Below are 13880 nucleotides of genomic sequence, written 5' to 3'. Positions count from 1 at the left end.
CTGTAGTGTGGGTCTACCCAGCCAAAATTTTTTCTGGATATGGACACTGAAATTTAAATTTTGTTTAATTTCACATGTCACAAAATATTATTCTTTTAATTTTTTAAAAACCATGTTAATACCATTGTTAGCTTACAGGACATACAAAAGCAGCTGATGGGCAAATTTGGCCCTCAGCCCATAGCTTGCCCACCCCACCATATAAGACAACGTACAAATCCTGACGTTACAGATGAGTGGTTTCAAAGGAGCGGTTTTGTTTGTTTCCTTTGCAAAGGGAGAGATCATTGTAGGCTGAAGCAGTCAACCAATTCTTCATAGAGAAAGTGAGTTTTTTAGGAGACTTTCAAATAATAGACCATCTAGGAATAAGTAGAGTGGAAGGCTTATCAATAATCTTTTGTTCATTTGTTTCATTTGTTTTGTGAGTCAGGACTTTCTTATGTTGGCTTTGTTCAGAGGAGGACACCCCTGTATTCATTATTCTGATTTGTGTTAAATTCAGAGAGGCACAGTGAAGGGCATGGCACAGTGATCTGTGATTTGGTTAAATGCCAAAAGACTTGATAGCTTATCTAAGCTGTTTAGTATAGAGAAGAAAAGGGAAACCACTAAAATGATTTTAGTTTAATAAGTTATCTAGACTCCTATAACTGAAGAGGGCTTATTTTTATCTCCAGTTCAGTTCTTATATACCTTACAAATACCAGGCATTGTTCTAGGCACTGGGGACGTAAAAGCTAATAAGAAATCAACTCTACCCTCATAAGATTCACCATGCAGTATGGGACCCCAACTTGGAAAACTGTGTCATAGGACCAGTGAGAGAAGAGGATGGCAAAGGCAGTGGTTGTTACCCTAGAGTGCACATTTGAATCACATGGGAAACTTTTAAAAATTTTGTTTCCTGAGTCCCACCCTACAGAGATTCTGATTTACTTGGTCTTGGGTATGGCCTGGGCATGTAGGTTTTTCAATAGCTCCTGCAAATGATTCTACTGTACAGTCAAGGTTGACAAACCTCTGATATAAGGGTGAGGAAGCACAAAAGAGAAGACTTGTTTGTACCAGGGGAAGGAGCCAGTGCAAGGCTTAAAGCAAACAAGGAGAATAAGAAAAGACTTTCTAAGTAGAGATAACACAGAAGCAGGAAACAATATATCCCATTTAAAAATCTTTAAAGTACTCATTACAGATAGGGTGTTCAACCAACACAGGGGTTTGCAGCAATGAACAGAGACAAAAGAGGAAAGTAATAGCAGGAGATGAAGCTGCAAAGATAGATGTTCATGCCTTGCTAAGTCTGGTCTTGGTCTTAATATGGAATTTGGAGTCACTGAAGAGTTCTAAGAAGGGAAATAATGTGATTGTATTTGTAGTTTAGAAAAATGACTCTTCTGACTGGTGTGGTAAGTTGGACTGATGGTCTTGTAGCTGCAGGGAAGAAGCTCAGTTAAAAGGTTATTGCCAAGTCCAAGTGAAAAATGATGTGGGTTTAAATATAGATTAATAGCAATGAACCTGGACAGGAAATGACAGAATTATAAGATATTAAGGAGGTAGAATTGGCAGGATGTGGTGACTGAGGGTGATTAGGATGACTGTGTTCCCGATTTGAGTAATTAGACTGCTTGAATAGGGAATACTAGATGTTAGTGGGAGAGACAGAGGTGGATAATAAATGAGTTTCTTTTGACTCGTTTTAACTTGAAATGCTGGTGGGACTTTCAAGCAAAGTTCTCTAGTAAATCTTTGGATATGCAGGTCCAAGACTTGGAAGAGAGGGCCCCCCGTGGAGATAATAATTTGGGAGTCATCAGAATACAGGTGGGTCAAGACTGGCAAAAAGACGGGATTGCCTAAGCGAGAAATGCAGAATCATATGGAGCACAACATTTAAAGCATGGAAGAGGAAGCGAGCCATCAGTTTGGCTAAGAAAGAGTTAGGATGGCAGCAGTACAACCAGGAGAAAATGATGTTGTGGAAAGCAACAGAATAATATTTTAAGAAGAGAGAAATCAAAAATATTAAATGCTTTAGAATGGCCAAAGAGTGTGAAAAATAAAACATGCCCATGGTTTGTGGAGCAATTTCACTGGAATGGTGGTTCTAGAACACTGACTGCATTTGGTTTAAGACTAGGTTTTGACTTCGTGTCAAAAGTGTGCAGTGAATAGATTTAGGAAGCCCTTTTCTTGCTCTGAACATATAGAAATTCTGGATAAACATTTATAGCTTTAAAAATATTTTAAATATGTAGCCAAACTCAGAAGGAAGAAAGAGAATTCTCTAGATGCCATGAGTGAAAGAGGAATTAAAAGCCATAGAAACAAGCAAATGTGGAAGTTGAGTGGCCCACAGAGGTGTCAGAACTATACGCAGGCCAAATAGGGCCAAATAGGCCTTGTGACACTGCCAGGCAGGGAGGGAACTTTATCTATGCAGAAGTCATGCAAGGGACTGTTCCATCCATGAATGGAACCAGGAAGACTGTGGATGTAAGAATGAGCCACCCAATCTGGAGTAGAAAAATAGCCCGTAGAAGCAATTGGAATCCCACATGTGATTTAACCCATCAACTGCTTTTGGGGAAATGTTCAATTATTATGTTTTTCATTTCTAGATTTTCCACTTGCCTGTTTACAAATGTAAAATGCATGTTACAGCTACATTTACAGCATAATACATTCAAGTGAGTACTTCAATTTGTACTACCTGTGTAAGGAGAGGAAGGTTTAAGTCAAAAAAAGAAAAAAAAAATTAAAAACTTATTTGGAACCAGTGAAACCCATAGGACCCAGAAGAGGCAGGTGCAAACCACCTCATAGTGACATCTCAGAAACTCAGGGCAAATGTGGGATTCCTGGAGAGGGCAAGTCGCACTGAAGTAGAGCTTCCAGGCCAAAATAGCAGACCGCATGAGAAAATGCACCACCGTTAGAAAAGAAGGCAAAGACAACACACGGGACACTTGAAATCCAAAGAACTACCAAAGAATATACCACATAAAAGAAACTTTAGAATCATTGTTTTCTAAAATATTCAAAGAGATAAAGGAAGGAATAGAATCCATGATACAAGAACAGGACATTTTGGAGGGGGAAAAGACAGCGAATTTGTAAAAGAGCCAAATAGAAAAATCTAGAAATGAAAAATATAATAATTGAACATTTTCCAAAAAGCAGTAGATGGGTTAAACCATAGACCCAGGCAGAGAGATTTCATGAACGGAATAATTGAATGAGAGGTGAGAAAGTACAGTAGTGCAGGCTGCGCATTTGCTGGGTACCTTTGAAGGAGAGAGAGGAGCTTGTTGGAGAGGAATGCTGGATCAAGAAAGAGATTCATTCATTCATTTTTTTTTTCTTAGAAAATAAGAGTTGAGGAATATAATGCAGAAAGAGATACTAAAAATATGGGAAAAAGAGGAGATCATTGGGGGAGAAAGGATCCCCAAGAGCCTAAGTAGAGAGATTACTGGAAAAGAAATGCAGATGGAACAGATTTGAACATATTTCTGTTGGGGTTGGGAGGTAAGCTGTATGAAAGTACATAATCAGTTCCCCTCCTTTCTCTGTCAGATAGGAAAGACGCGGGGGATAAGCAATGAGGAAATACAGAAAAGGCAAAGGTTTCAAAAATAGCCACTAAGAGAAATGGGGAGAGGGAACTGACCAGAGACAGGTATAAAGAATGTCGGAGAACCTGGAGGGTCCACCTGCACTGGAGTATCATAAATCTGAAGTGGTGCCATTCTGTAAGATTGCACCCAGAAATATGCACGTAAGAGATGGTATAAGTTAGATTGGTGAATTAATCCATAAACATTGCAGAAAAGATACAAGGAAATAATCAAAGAGGGAGTAGAAGGTACCAGTGATTTGAGAGATTGGAGGGAAGACATTTCTGTAGCCTAATTTTTGTATCTCTGACCACAGTTACTATTAGAAAATTTTTGCTTATAGTGAGTTAGAAGAATTGTAGAAATCACCTGTAATTCTCTTGTTTATTCCAGTTTATTTTAAGAGAACTAGGGCAGTCCTGCTCCCTACAACATGAAATTATGTTGCTTTGAGTCCAGCAGTCATAAGTCAAGGTGTGTAAGGCTTCAACTTTTTTTTTGTCTACAAATGTTACTTGTCTGTTGAGTCAAGGAGGTTTTATCACACATGCATACATGCAGTATGTGTTATTAATTTGGAAGTATATAATGTCCCCAGTGTGACCCTTATAGCAAGAGAGATTCCTGCTTGTGATGAGGGAAAGTTACTGGAGTCTTGGTCATCTTCAGAGAGGTAGCCAGCTAATTAGTACTCCCTTCATAAATAAATGTTTCTGTCACCTAGTATTGCCGATGAGGATTTTTAGATCACTGAAATTAGTTACAGTGACAGACATGCTGAACAGAAAGAGAAGCTTTTTAAGTTGAAATTGAACATTTAAGATGAATTTACAGGTACATTTTGGTAAGAGCAGTGTTAATAGCTAAGCCATGGGCTCTATTAAAGGATTTGAAGGCTGTCAACTCTAGGTCACTAGTCAAAGCCATGGAGATAGCAGTAATCAAAGGCTTTTTCTGCCTGACATCCAGGGCAGAGGATTTCTTTGTGATGGTGGATTGGCTTTGAATAGAAGGGTGTCCATAGTTCAGAAAATACCTTCAAGTAGAACTAACTGAAGTTTAAACCAAGAACTCAGAGAACAACCTTTTGTAACACTTCTGTCACGTTTCAGGTATCATTTATGTTGTCATTTAATAGCATTTTTATATGGTCACCTCACTTTTTATTTATTCAAACTTTTCTTGAAAGACCCCCCCCAAAAAAAAACCTACCATACACTTCTATTTATCCTAAGGGATTACCTATGAGGAACTAATTAGTATTATCAACTTTCATAATTACTCAACAATTAAGAAACTAAGAATGAAATCTAGAAATGCTCTTTCCTAGTAATGCGACTTATCAATGGATGTCACTGCCTCCAACTCAGTTAATGGATTGTGTTCATAAGAGAGATGGGTATGATATCTTTTTTCTGCAGCAAAGGTAGATGAAAATGCCAACTGAATACCAGGCATTGTGCTGAAGTGTCTCTTTTCTGTTGGCTGTGTTTAGGGGCATTGTCCAGTCAGAAGAAAAACTTGTCATCAGTGCTTCTTGGGCAAAAGATGATGATATCAGCAGACTCTTGAAATCTCTACCAAACTGGGTTAACATGGCTCAACCCAAACAGCTGAGGCCGAAGAGAGAAGACGAAGAAGATTTCATAAGGTAAAAGGTCCATTTTTCAAGTTGTACTACAAATGGGGAGGAAACACATCTGTTTAGCTAATCCTTTCTGACGTGAAATTTTGGCAACTTCTAAAAATCAAGCAGCAATTACTTGAACGTCGTAGAATCTGTTTTTATCCGGCCTCACCTCATTTCCTATGCAAGTATGCCTTGAGCTCAAAACTTGAGAAGGAAGGAATTTGTGGAATCAAATTTGGAGCATTGCTAAATCGGGATAAAGTATCTTTTAGTTTATAGGTCATTTTCCCCTCTTAGGGGGAAAAATATAATTCATTCATTCAGCAAAGGTGTATGATCCCTGTTGTGGGTTATACCCTGCAAACAACAAATGACAATAAGATAAGGTCCCTGTCCATACAGAGTATGTTGTCATTGTTCTTAACGTGTCCTTCAGTTCAAAGAACTGTTAGTTGGACTTTCTGGAAAATGTAAATGTACTTTCCGTGGTGTGTTCCCACACACTGTATTCTGTGTGATCTGTGATCATTTTCTACTTGTTTTGACAAAAATGAAGTCTTCCTTTCAACTTTATCACTCACCATTCACCTTTGTACAATTCAAATAATTTACTTAGCTATGCAAATGTGGCCAGCTTCCATGTGGCTGGCTTGGCACAGGGAGACATTTTCACCTCTGTCATTTAGAGCTGTGTGAGGTAGAAAAACGATGGTAGTAATACTTTGTCACTTTAAAATTAGGTTTATCCTTACTGTCTGTTGCCTGCCCAAGTGACTAAATAAATGGGAAAAGTAAAATCTAGTGAAATAAAATAAAAGCATCTTAAAAAAGCAAAGACCAGAAGAGTAATCAAAGAAGTAATGGCCAGTATTTCACTTTTAATTCATCGTAGAACTAGAGGCAATTCTCTTTCTCAGAATGTGGATTGCAACTGTAGATAAATAAGTCTTTACTACTCACAAAGTTAACTATACCCACACACTTGAGTGCCATACTTTGAACCAACATTTTAGTATGAAAATTTTCTACAGTGTCATGTTATACTTTCTTAAAACAATGATTCTCAGAAGTTCACGTGTAATTTAACCTAAAGCCTTCCTGTGTATATTTTTCTTCCTTATTATTTACATTATCTTAGAGAAACTCGTCAGCTAGCTACTTTGATATAAGAAAACTATGAATATATTTTTTCTTTTTTAATTAATAGATTTTATTTGGGGAAGAAGAGTTTTAGATTTACAGAAAAAATTGAGCAAAAAGTACAGAGAGTTCCCATATGTCCCCTTACACCTCCCCCTCCCCAAATCTCCCCTATTTTTAACATCTTGTATTAGTGTGGTACATTTGTTATAATTGATGGGTTAATATTTATACATTATTAATAACTAAAGTCTATAGTTTATATTGGGGGTCACTCTTTGTTTTCTATATTCTATGGGTCTTGACAATGTATCTGCCATTACAGTATCATGCAGAATAATAGTTTAGTGCCGTAAAAATCCCCTGTGCTCCTCTTATTCATCCTTCCCTCTCTCAACGCCCTGAACCCCTGGCAACCACTAATATTTTTATTGTCTCCAAATTTGGCCTTTTCCAGAATGTCATATAGTTGGAATCATACAGTATGTTGCCTTTTCAATTTGGCTTCTTTTGCTTATTAGCAAGATGCATTTAAGTTTCCTCCATGTGGTTTTGTGGCATTATAGCCCATTTCTTTTCATCTCTGAATCATGTTCCATTTTACAGATCTACCATAGTTTGTTTATCCATTCACCTATTCAAGGAGATGTTAGTTGCTTCCAAGTTTTGGCAGTTATGAGTAAAGCTGCTGTAAACATTTGTGTGTAGGTTTTTGTGTGGACCTAAGTTTTCAACTCATTTGAGTAAATACCAAGGAATGCTATTGCTGGATCATATGGTAAAATATATTTAGTTTTATAAGAATCGGCCAAACTGTTTTCCAAAGTGGCCTGTCATTTCACATTCCTACCAGCAATGAGGAAGGGCTTCTGTTGCTCCACATCCTTGCCAACATTTGGTGTTGTCAGTGTTTTGAATTTTGGCCATTGTAAAAGGTGTGTAGTGATATCTCATCATATTAATTTCCAATTCTCTAATGACATATGATGTTGAGCCTCTTTTCATATGCTGATTTGCCATGTGTATATCTTCTTTGGTGAGGTATCTGTTCAGATCTTTTGCCCACTTTTTAATTGAGTTATATTTTTTCTTATTGTTGAGTTTTAAGAGCTCTTTGTATATTTTAGATAGCAGTCCTTTATCTATTAGGTATTTTGCAAAGATTTTCCCCCCAGTCTGTGATTTATCTTTTTATTCTCTTCACAGGCTCTTTTGCAGAGCAGAAGTTTTTAATTAAGTTCAACTTATGATTTTTTCTTTTATGGATTATGTTTTCTGCCTTCTTTTGTTTTAATTATTTTATATAATTTCAATTTTTGCTCCTCTCTGAGCATATCAGTTATACTTTTTTTTTTAACTCTTTGCATTTGTAACATACATTTACAACTAATCCAGTCTACATTCAATGACACTATTCCACTACCCAGGCAATGCAAGTACCTTGTAACAAAGTATTCCCAGTTCTCTCCCAACCCTTGTGGTATTGCTGTCATTCATTGTATCTATCCATAAGCTATAATCACTGATTATAATGTTGCTCTTATTATTTTGAATGAGCTGTTACCTGTTAGATCAATTAAACTTAGGAAATAAAGTTTTATTTTTATCTTTATTTATTTCTTCCCTAATGCTCTTCCTTTCTTAATGTAGATCGAGGTTTCTGACCTGTATCATTTTCCTTCTCTCTGAAGAACTTCTTTTAACATTATTTGCAAGGCAAGTCAACAAATTCCTTCAATTCTTGTTTCTCTGAGAAAGTCTTTATTTTTCCTTCACTTTTAAAGAATAATTTTGCTGGATACAGAAATCTAGGTTTGTGTATTAGTTCTGTAGAGAAATAGAACCAATCAGCTGGCTAGATACATAATAGATTTATTATAGGAATTGACTTATATTATGGAGGCAAATAAATCCTACCATCTGCCATCTACCAGCTGGAGAACCAAGAAGGCCAATGGTGTAATTTATCCCCAACCCAAAGGCCTGAGAATTGGGGGAGTATGGGAGGATACTAGTATAAGTCCTGGAGTTTGAAGGCCTGAGAACCAGGAGCCTCAGTGTTCAAGGACAGGAGAAAATGGATGTCCCAGCTGAAGAAGAGAGAGAATGAATTCACTTTCCTTCCACATTTTTGTTCTATTCAGGCCCTCAATGGATTGGGTAATGCCCACCCACATTGGTGAAAGCAGATCTTCCTTGTTCAGTCTGCTGATTAAAATGCTAATCTCTTCCGGACACACCCTCACAAACACCAGAAATAATGTTTTATCAGCTATCTAGGCATGCCTTAGTCCAGTCAAGTTGACACATAAAATTAACCATCACAGTCGATTTTTTCTTTTAACATTTTAAATATTTCACTCCACGCTCTTCCTGCCTGCATGGTTTCTGAAGGGAAGTCTGATGTCATTCTTATCTTTATTCCTTTATAGGTATTTTTTTTCTTCTGACTTCGTTAAAGTTTTTTTTGTATACTTTGAATATGGTATGCCTAGATGTAGGACTTTTGACATTTTACCCTGTTTTGTATTCTCTGAGCTTCCTGGATCTGTGGTTTGGTATCTATCATTGGTTTGGGGAAATTCTCAGTCATTATTGCTTCAAATATTTCTTCTGTTCCTTTTTTTCTTTATTCTCCTTCTGGTATTTTCATTATGTGTATATTATACCATTTTAAATTGTCTCACAGTTCTTGGCTATTCTGTCTTTTCATTCTTTTTTCTCTTTGTATTTCAGTTTTGAAAGTTTCTATTGACATTTCTTAAGTGCCACCAATTCTTTCCTTGGCCATATCCAGTCCATTGCTGAGCTCGTCAAAGGCACTCTTCATTTTTGTTGCAGTGTTTTTGATTCCCGATGTTTCCTCTTCATTCTTTCCTATGGTTTGCAGAGTTTCCATCCCTCCTTACATTGCCTGTAGTTTACTTTTTATTGAATATATATAGTTTTAATGAAGCAAAATAAATATACAGAAATGTACACATATCAAAGGCACAGCTGGGTGGATATTTATACTTTTCACTTCTATAACTAATACCCAGATCAAGAAACAGGGCATTAGAACATAGCAACAGGGGCCTTCTTTTACTTACTTCTAGTTACTGTCTTGCCTTCTTAAAAGTTACCCTTATCTGACTTCTAATCCCATAGATTAGTTTAGTCTATTTTTGGACTTAATATAAATCAAATCATGCAGAGATGTGTGTGTGTGTTTAGGACTGGCTTCTTATGTTCTACATTATGTGGGCAAGATTCATCCATATCATTGTGTATAGGTTCTCATCACTCTATAGTCTCTATTCCATTATGCGACTACACCAAAGGTTTTTTTTTTAAACAATGGCAATTTATTTCTTACAGTTTTTTTAAACAAAATAAGTTTTTATTTACTTTTTAATTTCAGAATATAATGGTGGTACAGATGTTTTGTTTACATGGATTGCTTTTGCACTGCATGAGTCAGTTTTATTAGGTATACTCAAGTAGCTTAGAGTTGAAGGGAACTATTTCTAGCCCTATTCCAGAAAAGAGAATGCTGATCCAAAGAGATGAACCTTCACGTACTACGTCATGCTTCCAATTTAGAAGAGCTGGAATTAAAGTCCTGGATTTCTTTACTCTTGTTTTGCTTACTGAATTACATCACTTTCCATCCTAACTTTGAAGGCAAAACAAATTATATTTCTTAATTTTTTTGTTGAGTTATAATATACATGAAGTGTAATCTTAAGTGTATAACTAAATGAAATGTTATATATAATTATACCATCCCAGATCAAAATATAGAATTTTTCTAGCACCCCCAAAAGTCCTGCTCTCAAAATAACCACTATTCTGATTTTTATCACCATAGTTTAGTTTTGCTTATCTTGAAATTTTATATAAATTTAATTATAGTATCTGTTTTGTTTTGCTGAACATGATGCCTAGAGTTTTGTCCATGTTTTTGCATGTAGATGTGGTTTAAAAAACAAATTGTATTTGCTTTAATAGAAGAAAAATAATTTCTTAGGTCTGTTTTGTTTTATATGTGATTGATTCTTTTAACTTATCACATTCTGTATCCTGGTTAGAAGTTGAAAGCAAAGGTAAATAGGAGAGGACACTATTCATTGATATTCCAATATGGCAGACTTGACAGAGAGCCTTGATTTTGCATATTAGATTGCCATAGAACATGGCATGAGCCACAAAGACTGAAAAGTCACAATGTTCTCCTATAATTAGTTTTTAAAGCTCAGAGGGCTTTTTGGCACACAGATGAATGTAGAATCCAGTGCCCTTTGCATTGAATAAAGGTTATGTTCCCTTCATTACTAAACGAGGCTCTTTTCTAGTCTTGTTTTTAACTAAAAAATAAAATGTATTATTTCCAGACTTAACTTTGAATAGAGGGGGAAGAAATAGGTCAAGCCAGGGCTTTAATAGAAAAAAGAAAAATAGCAAATATCCTTTTATTCCCAAAGAAGCCAAAAGCAGGCTTTTTAGCCCATTGTCTTTGCACCTGTCATATATATGTATATATTTATCCTTTTGAAATCAATGAGTATCTGCTGATAAAAGACAGTCCTGCTTTCTGGGGATGTAATTAGCAGAAAGGGTAAGGTGTGGGGGGAATAAAGAAGACAGGGAGGGAGTGAGGGCGGCCGTGTGTATTAGAAAAACAGTCCCAAAAATCCCTGTTACCCTCTTTTCATTCAGGGCCCCTGAATTTCAAAGAATAAGAATCATTTCTCTAGAGCCAGGTTTGAAAACTCTTCAGGTAATGATAATCAGGCAATATATAAAATCTACAAATTAGTCTTGAACTCTAGCAGGCAGAAAGATGCATGATAAAGAATTAAGTCTCTGGACAGCTTGTGTAATCTGTTTCAATAATCACAACAATAAGAGTGGACAATGCCTGGCCTGATATAGCAGCATTATGAGTTTTCATTGAACAGATGAAGAAACTGAGGTTCAGAGTGAGTAAATAACTCCCCCAAGTTTACAGAGCTACTAAATGACAGGGCTAGAATTTGAACCTAGATAATGTGACTTCCAGAGCCACCACATTATGGTCAACCAGCCTAAAAATGGATCAAGGATTTGTGTTTTTGGACATTTGAGTTAATCTTCCATTTTCACTGATCATCATAATCTCAACTGATATTCAAATAATTTTCTGCTAATGTCCACAGGGATTTATCATATAGGCACTTTGTAGATTTTATTTGTTATCATTAGTATTCATTGTATTATATTTAATGTATTATATTATTGTGGGTTCTCTCCCTTCCAATAACAGTTTGTTAAACAGAAATCCAATTATATCTGGGGGGAAAATGTATTGAATTTAAGTGCTTTAAAACTGCTTGTCTTATTTTCCTCTAAGTTATGTGTTTGCCTAATCAGAGCAAAGAAAAATAAATAATCATTGTTGAAAAGAAGACACAAGGGGGATGAAACATAAAAATGATATAAAACAAAATAACATTGGTTTTGGTTAGAAGTTTATGCAGTCCTGAATATGGAAGAGAGACTAAATGATATTTTTAGCTATTTTTAGTTAATCAGTTATGTAGAAAATAACTTTAAATTTGTCTGGACAACCAAATGTTTATTAAGACTGCTTTTTGTTGTTTTATGAAACTGTGAAGTTAACATGATTAAATACCAGCAGAATATTGTTTTCCACAGGAAGCTAGTTGGTCATGGTAATTCTTCAGTTTTTATTTGGCATGAGTAATATATCAAATGTTTAATGAAAAAAGAGAATAAAAGCAGAAATCAGGTTTGTACTTTTATTAAATATTTTCCTTCTGTGAAACCCTTATGGCACAGCAAATAGCCTCCATAAATATTGAGTGAATGAAACTGAATTTAAAAATTGGAAGCATAAGCCACTCTTCAAATGCCAGAAACGAAATGTAAGGAATGGGGAGGCCTCTCTTTGGAAGAACATGCCTTCAGTGCCCTAAAAGTTACATAGTAACATGTTCCCTTTGGAAGCTCAGAGGCCTGCAAGTCCTCACCACTTCCATTAACTAGTTGTTTTGGTTTTGCCTTTGTTGGGTCTTTGTACCTCTTTAATTTCTCCATCCAGTTAGATGATTATAAGAGAAGCAGAAATCTAGAAGAGTGAGGAATGTATTTAGATGTAGAAATGGTATGAATAAAGTAGAGCATAAATGATTTTCAGAAAAGTTCCACTTGGAAATTTAAAAGGTTCTCAGTATAAGCAACAGCTGTTAAAAGGTCCCAGCTAACCACAGCTATTGAAAAATCTTCATATAAATTCGAAGGGGCAAGTGCAAGAGATGATACAGGAAAAAAACAACTTTAGCTACCATGAATAAAGTATTGGTTAGAATGGAGGTATTTATTTCACTATCTCTGGATGCTTACTAGGACTTTAAAAATATAAGTATAAAAGGAAACATGAATCAGAAAACATGAATATATTAAATAACTGCAAGAGTAGAAAATGCTTTGCTGAAATGTTTTTTTTTTTTTCTTCTTCACTTAAACAAGATGAAGGTCATATAGATGGATATAAAACACCGCCACGCAAGTCTAGATGAGAAGCTGACTTAAATCTCAAAATTAAACAGAAAAGACAGGTCATTAACTGGGAACTAAGCTGCAAACATATCAATTAATGTTTAAGGTGACGGAATTAGGCACTCCATTATTATATCAAAATGATATGACTCTTGTCAGCATAAGATTGGCAGTAAATGGAAAGCAAACAAATAGATTTAAAAATCTCCCCTACACAGCACATCAATGCTAGTCTACTGGACAGTTATTTGAGAATTATGATTACTTGTTAGTATCATTAGAAAGTCATTAATTTGTTTTCTACATTTTACTTTTTGTGTGATTTCAGATTGTGGAGTTTTTTTTCATTTAGGTGTACATTTAATTCCATTCCTCTTTCTCTCATTTGGAGTCTTAATTTAAAAATATATATAATTCTTCTAATATAGTCCCACTTAGCTCTTGACTGGTAATGATCATCGGTGCCGTCGTGGTGGTGGGCAGGATGCCCGTGAGGAAGCCTGGGTGGGTGGGGGGAAGAGGTGCTCCTAAGGCAAGGGCGAGCGGTGGGACCACCCAGAACCCCTGCTGAGAAGGCTGTGCCTGCTGAAGTCCTTGCCCAGTTCTGTCTCTGCTGACCTGTTCTCTGCTGGGGGCTTAAATTCCTGCCAGGGCATGAAGGACCACTTGCCTCCTCACATCTGTCTGTCTTTCCCTGTTGAACTTTCTCAGGTTCCCATTCTGCCATACTCTTTCATACCCCTTGGTCTGAAAGGCCCTCTGCTTTTACATTGCCCTCTTCCCGGAAGGCCCTCTGCTCATCCCCCCTCCCCCTCCTGTACCTGCCCAGCTCAGCTTTCAAGATTCAGCTCAGATGTGCACTCCTCCAACTTCTCCTCCCAGAAACCCTCTGCCCCTTTGCACACCACCTGGCTTCCCACCCAGGTTAGGAGCCCACGATCTGG

The 13880-nt window shown here is 36.5% G+C and overlaps 1 protein-coding gene across 1 annotated transcript in view; it reads left to right on the top strand.

Annotated features, from left to right (window-relative positions):
* Positions 1-13880, top strand: part of EXOC4 (exocyst complex component 4) — a 721344-nt gene that overhangs the window by 584221 nt on the left and 123243 nt on the right. The window contains exon 13 of the mRNA XM_045564932.1: positions 5119-5274. Within this exon, the coding sequence (XP_045420888.1) occupies positions 5119-5274 (156 nt within the window). The remainder of the gene's footprint in view (positions 1-5118; positions 5275-13880) is intronic.

This window comes from Lemur catta, chromosome 11 (assembly GCF_020740605.2).
Source record: "Lemur catta isolate mLemCat1 chromosome 11, mLemCat1.pri, whole genome shotgun sequence".
In the NCBI taxonomy this organism is placed as follows: Eukaryota; Metazoa; Chordata; class Mammalia; order Primates; family Lemuridae; genus Lemur; species Lemur catta.
The sequence above is the reverse complement of the archived record's forward strand: the minus strand, read 5'-3'. Positions and strand labels throughout refer to the sequence as shown.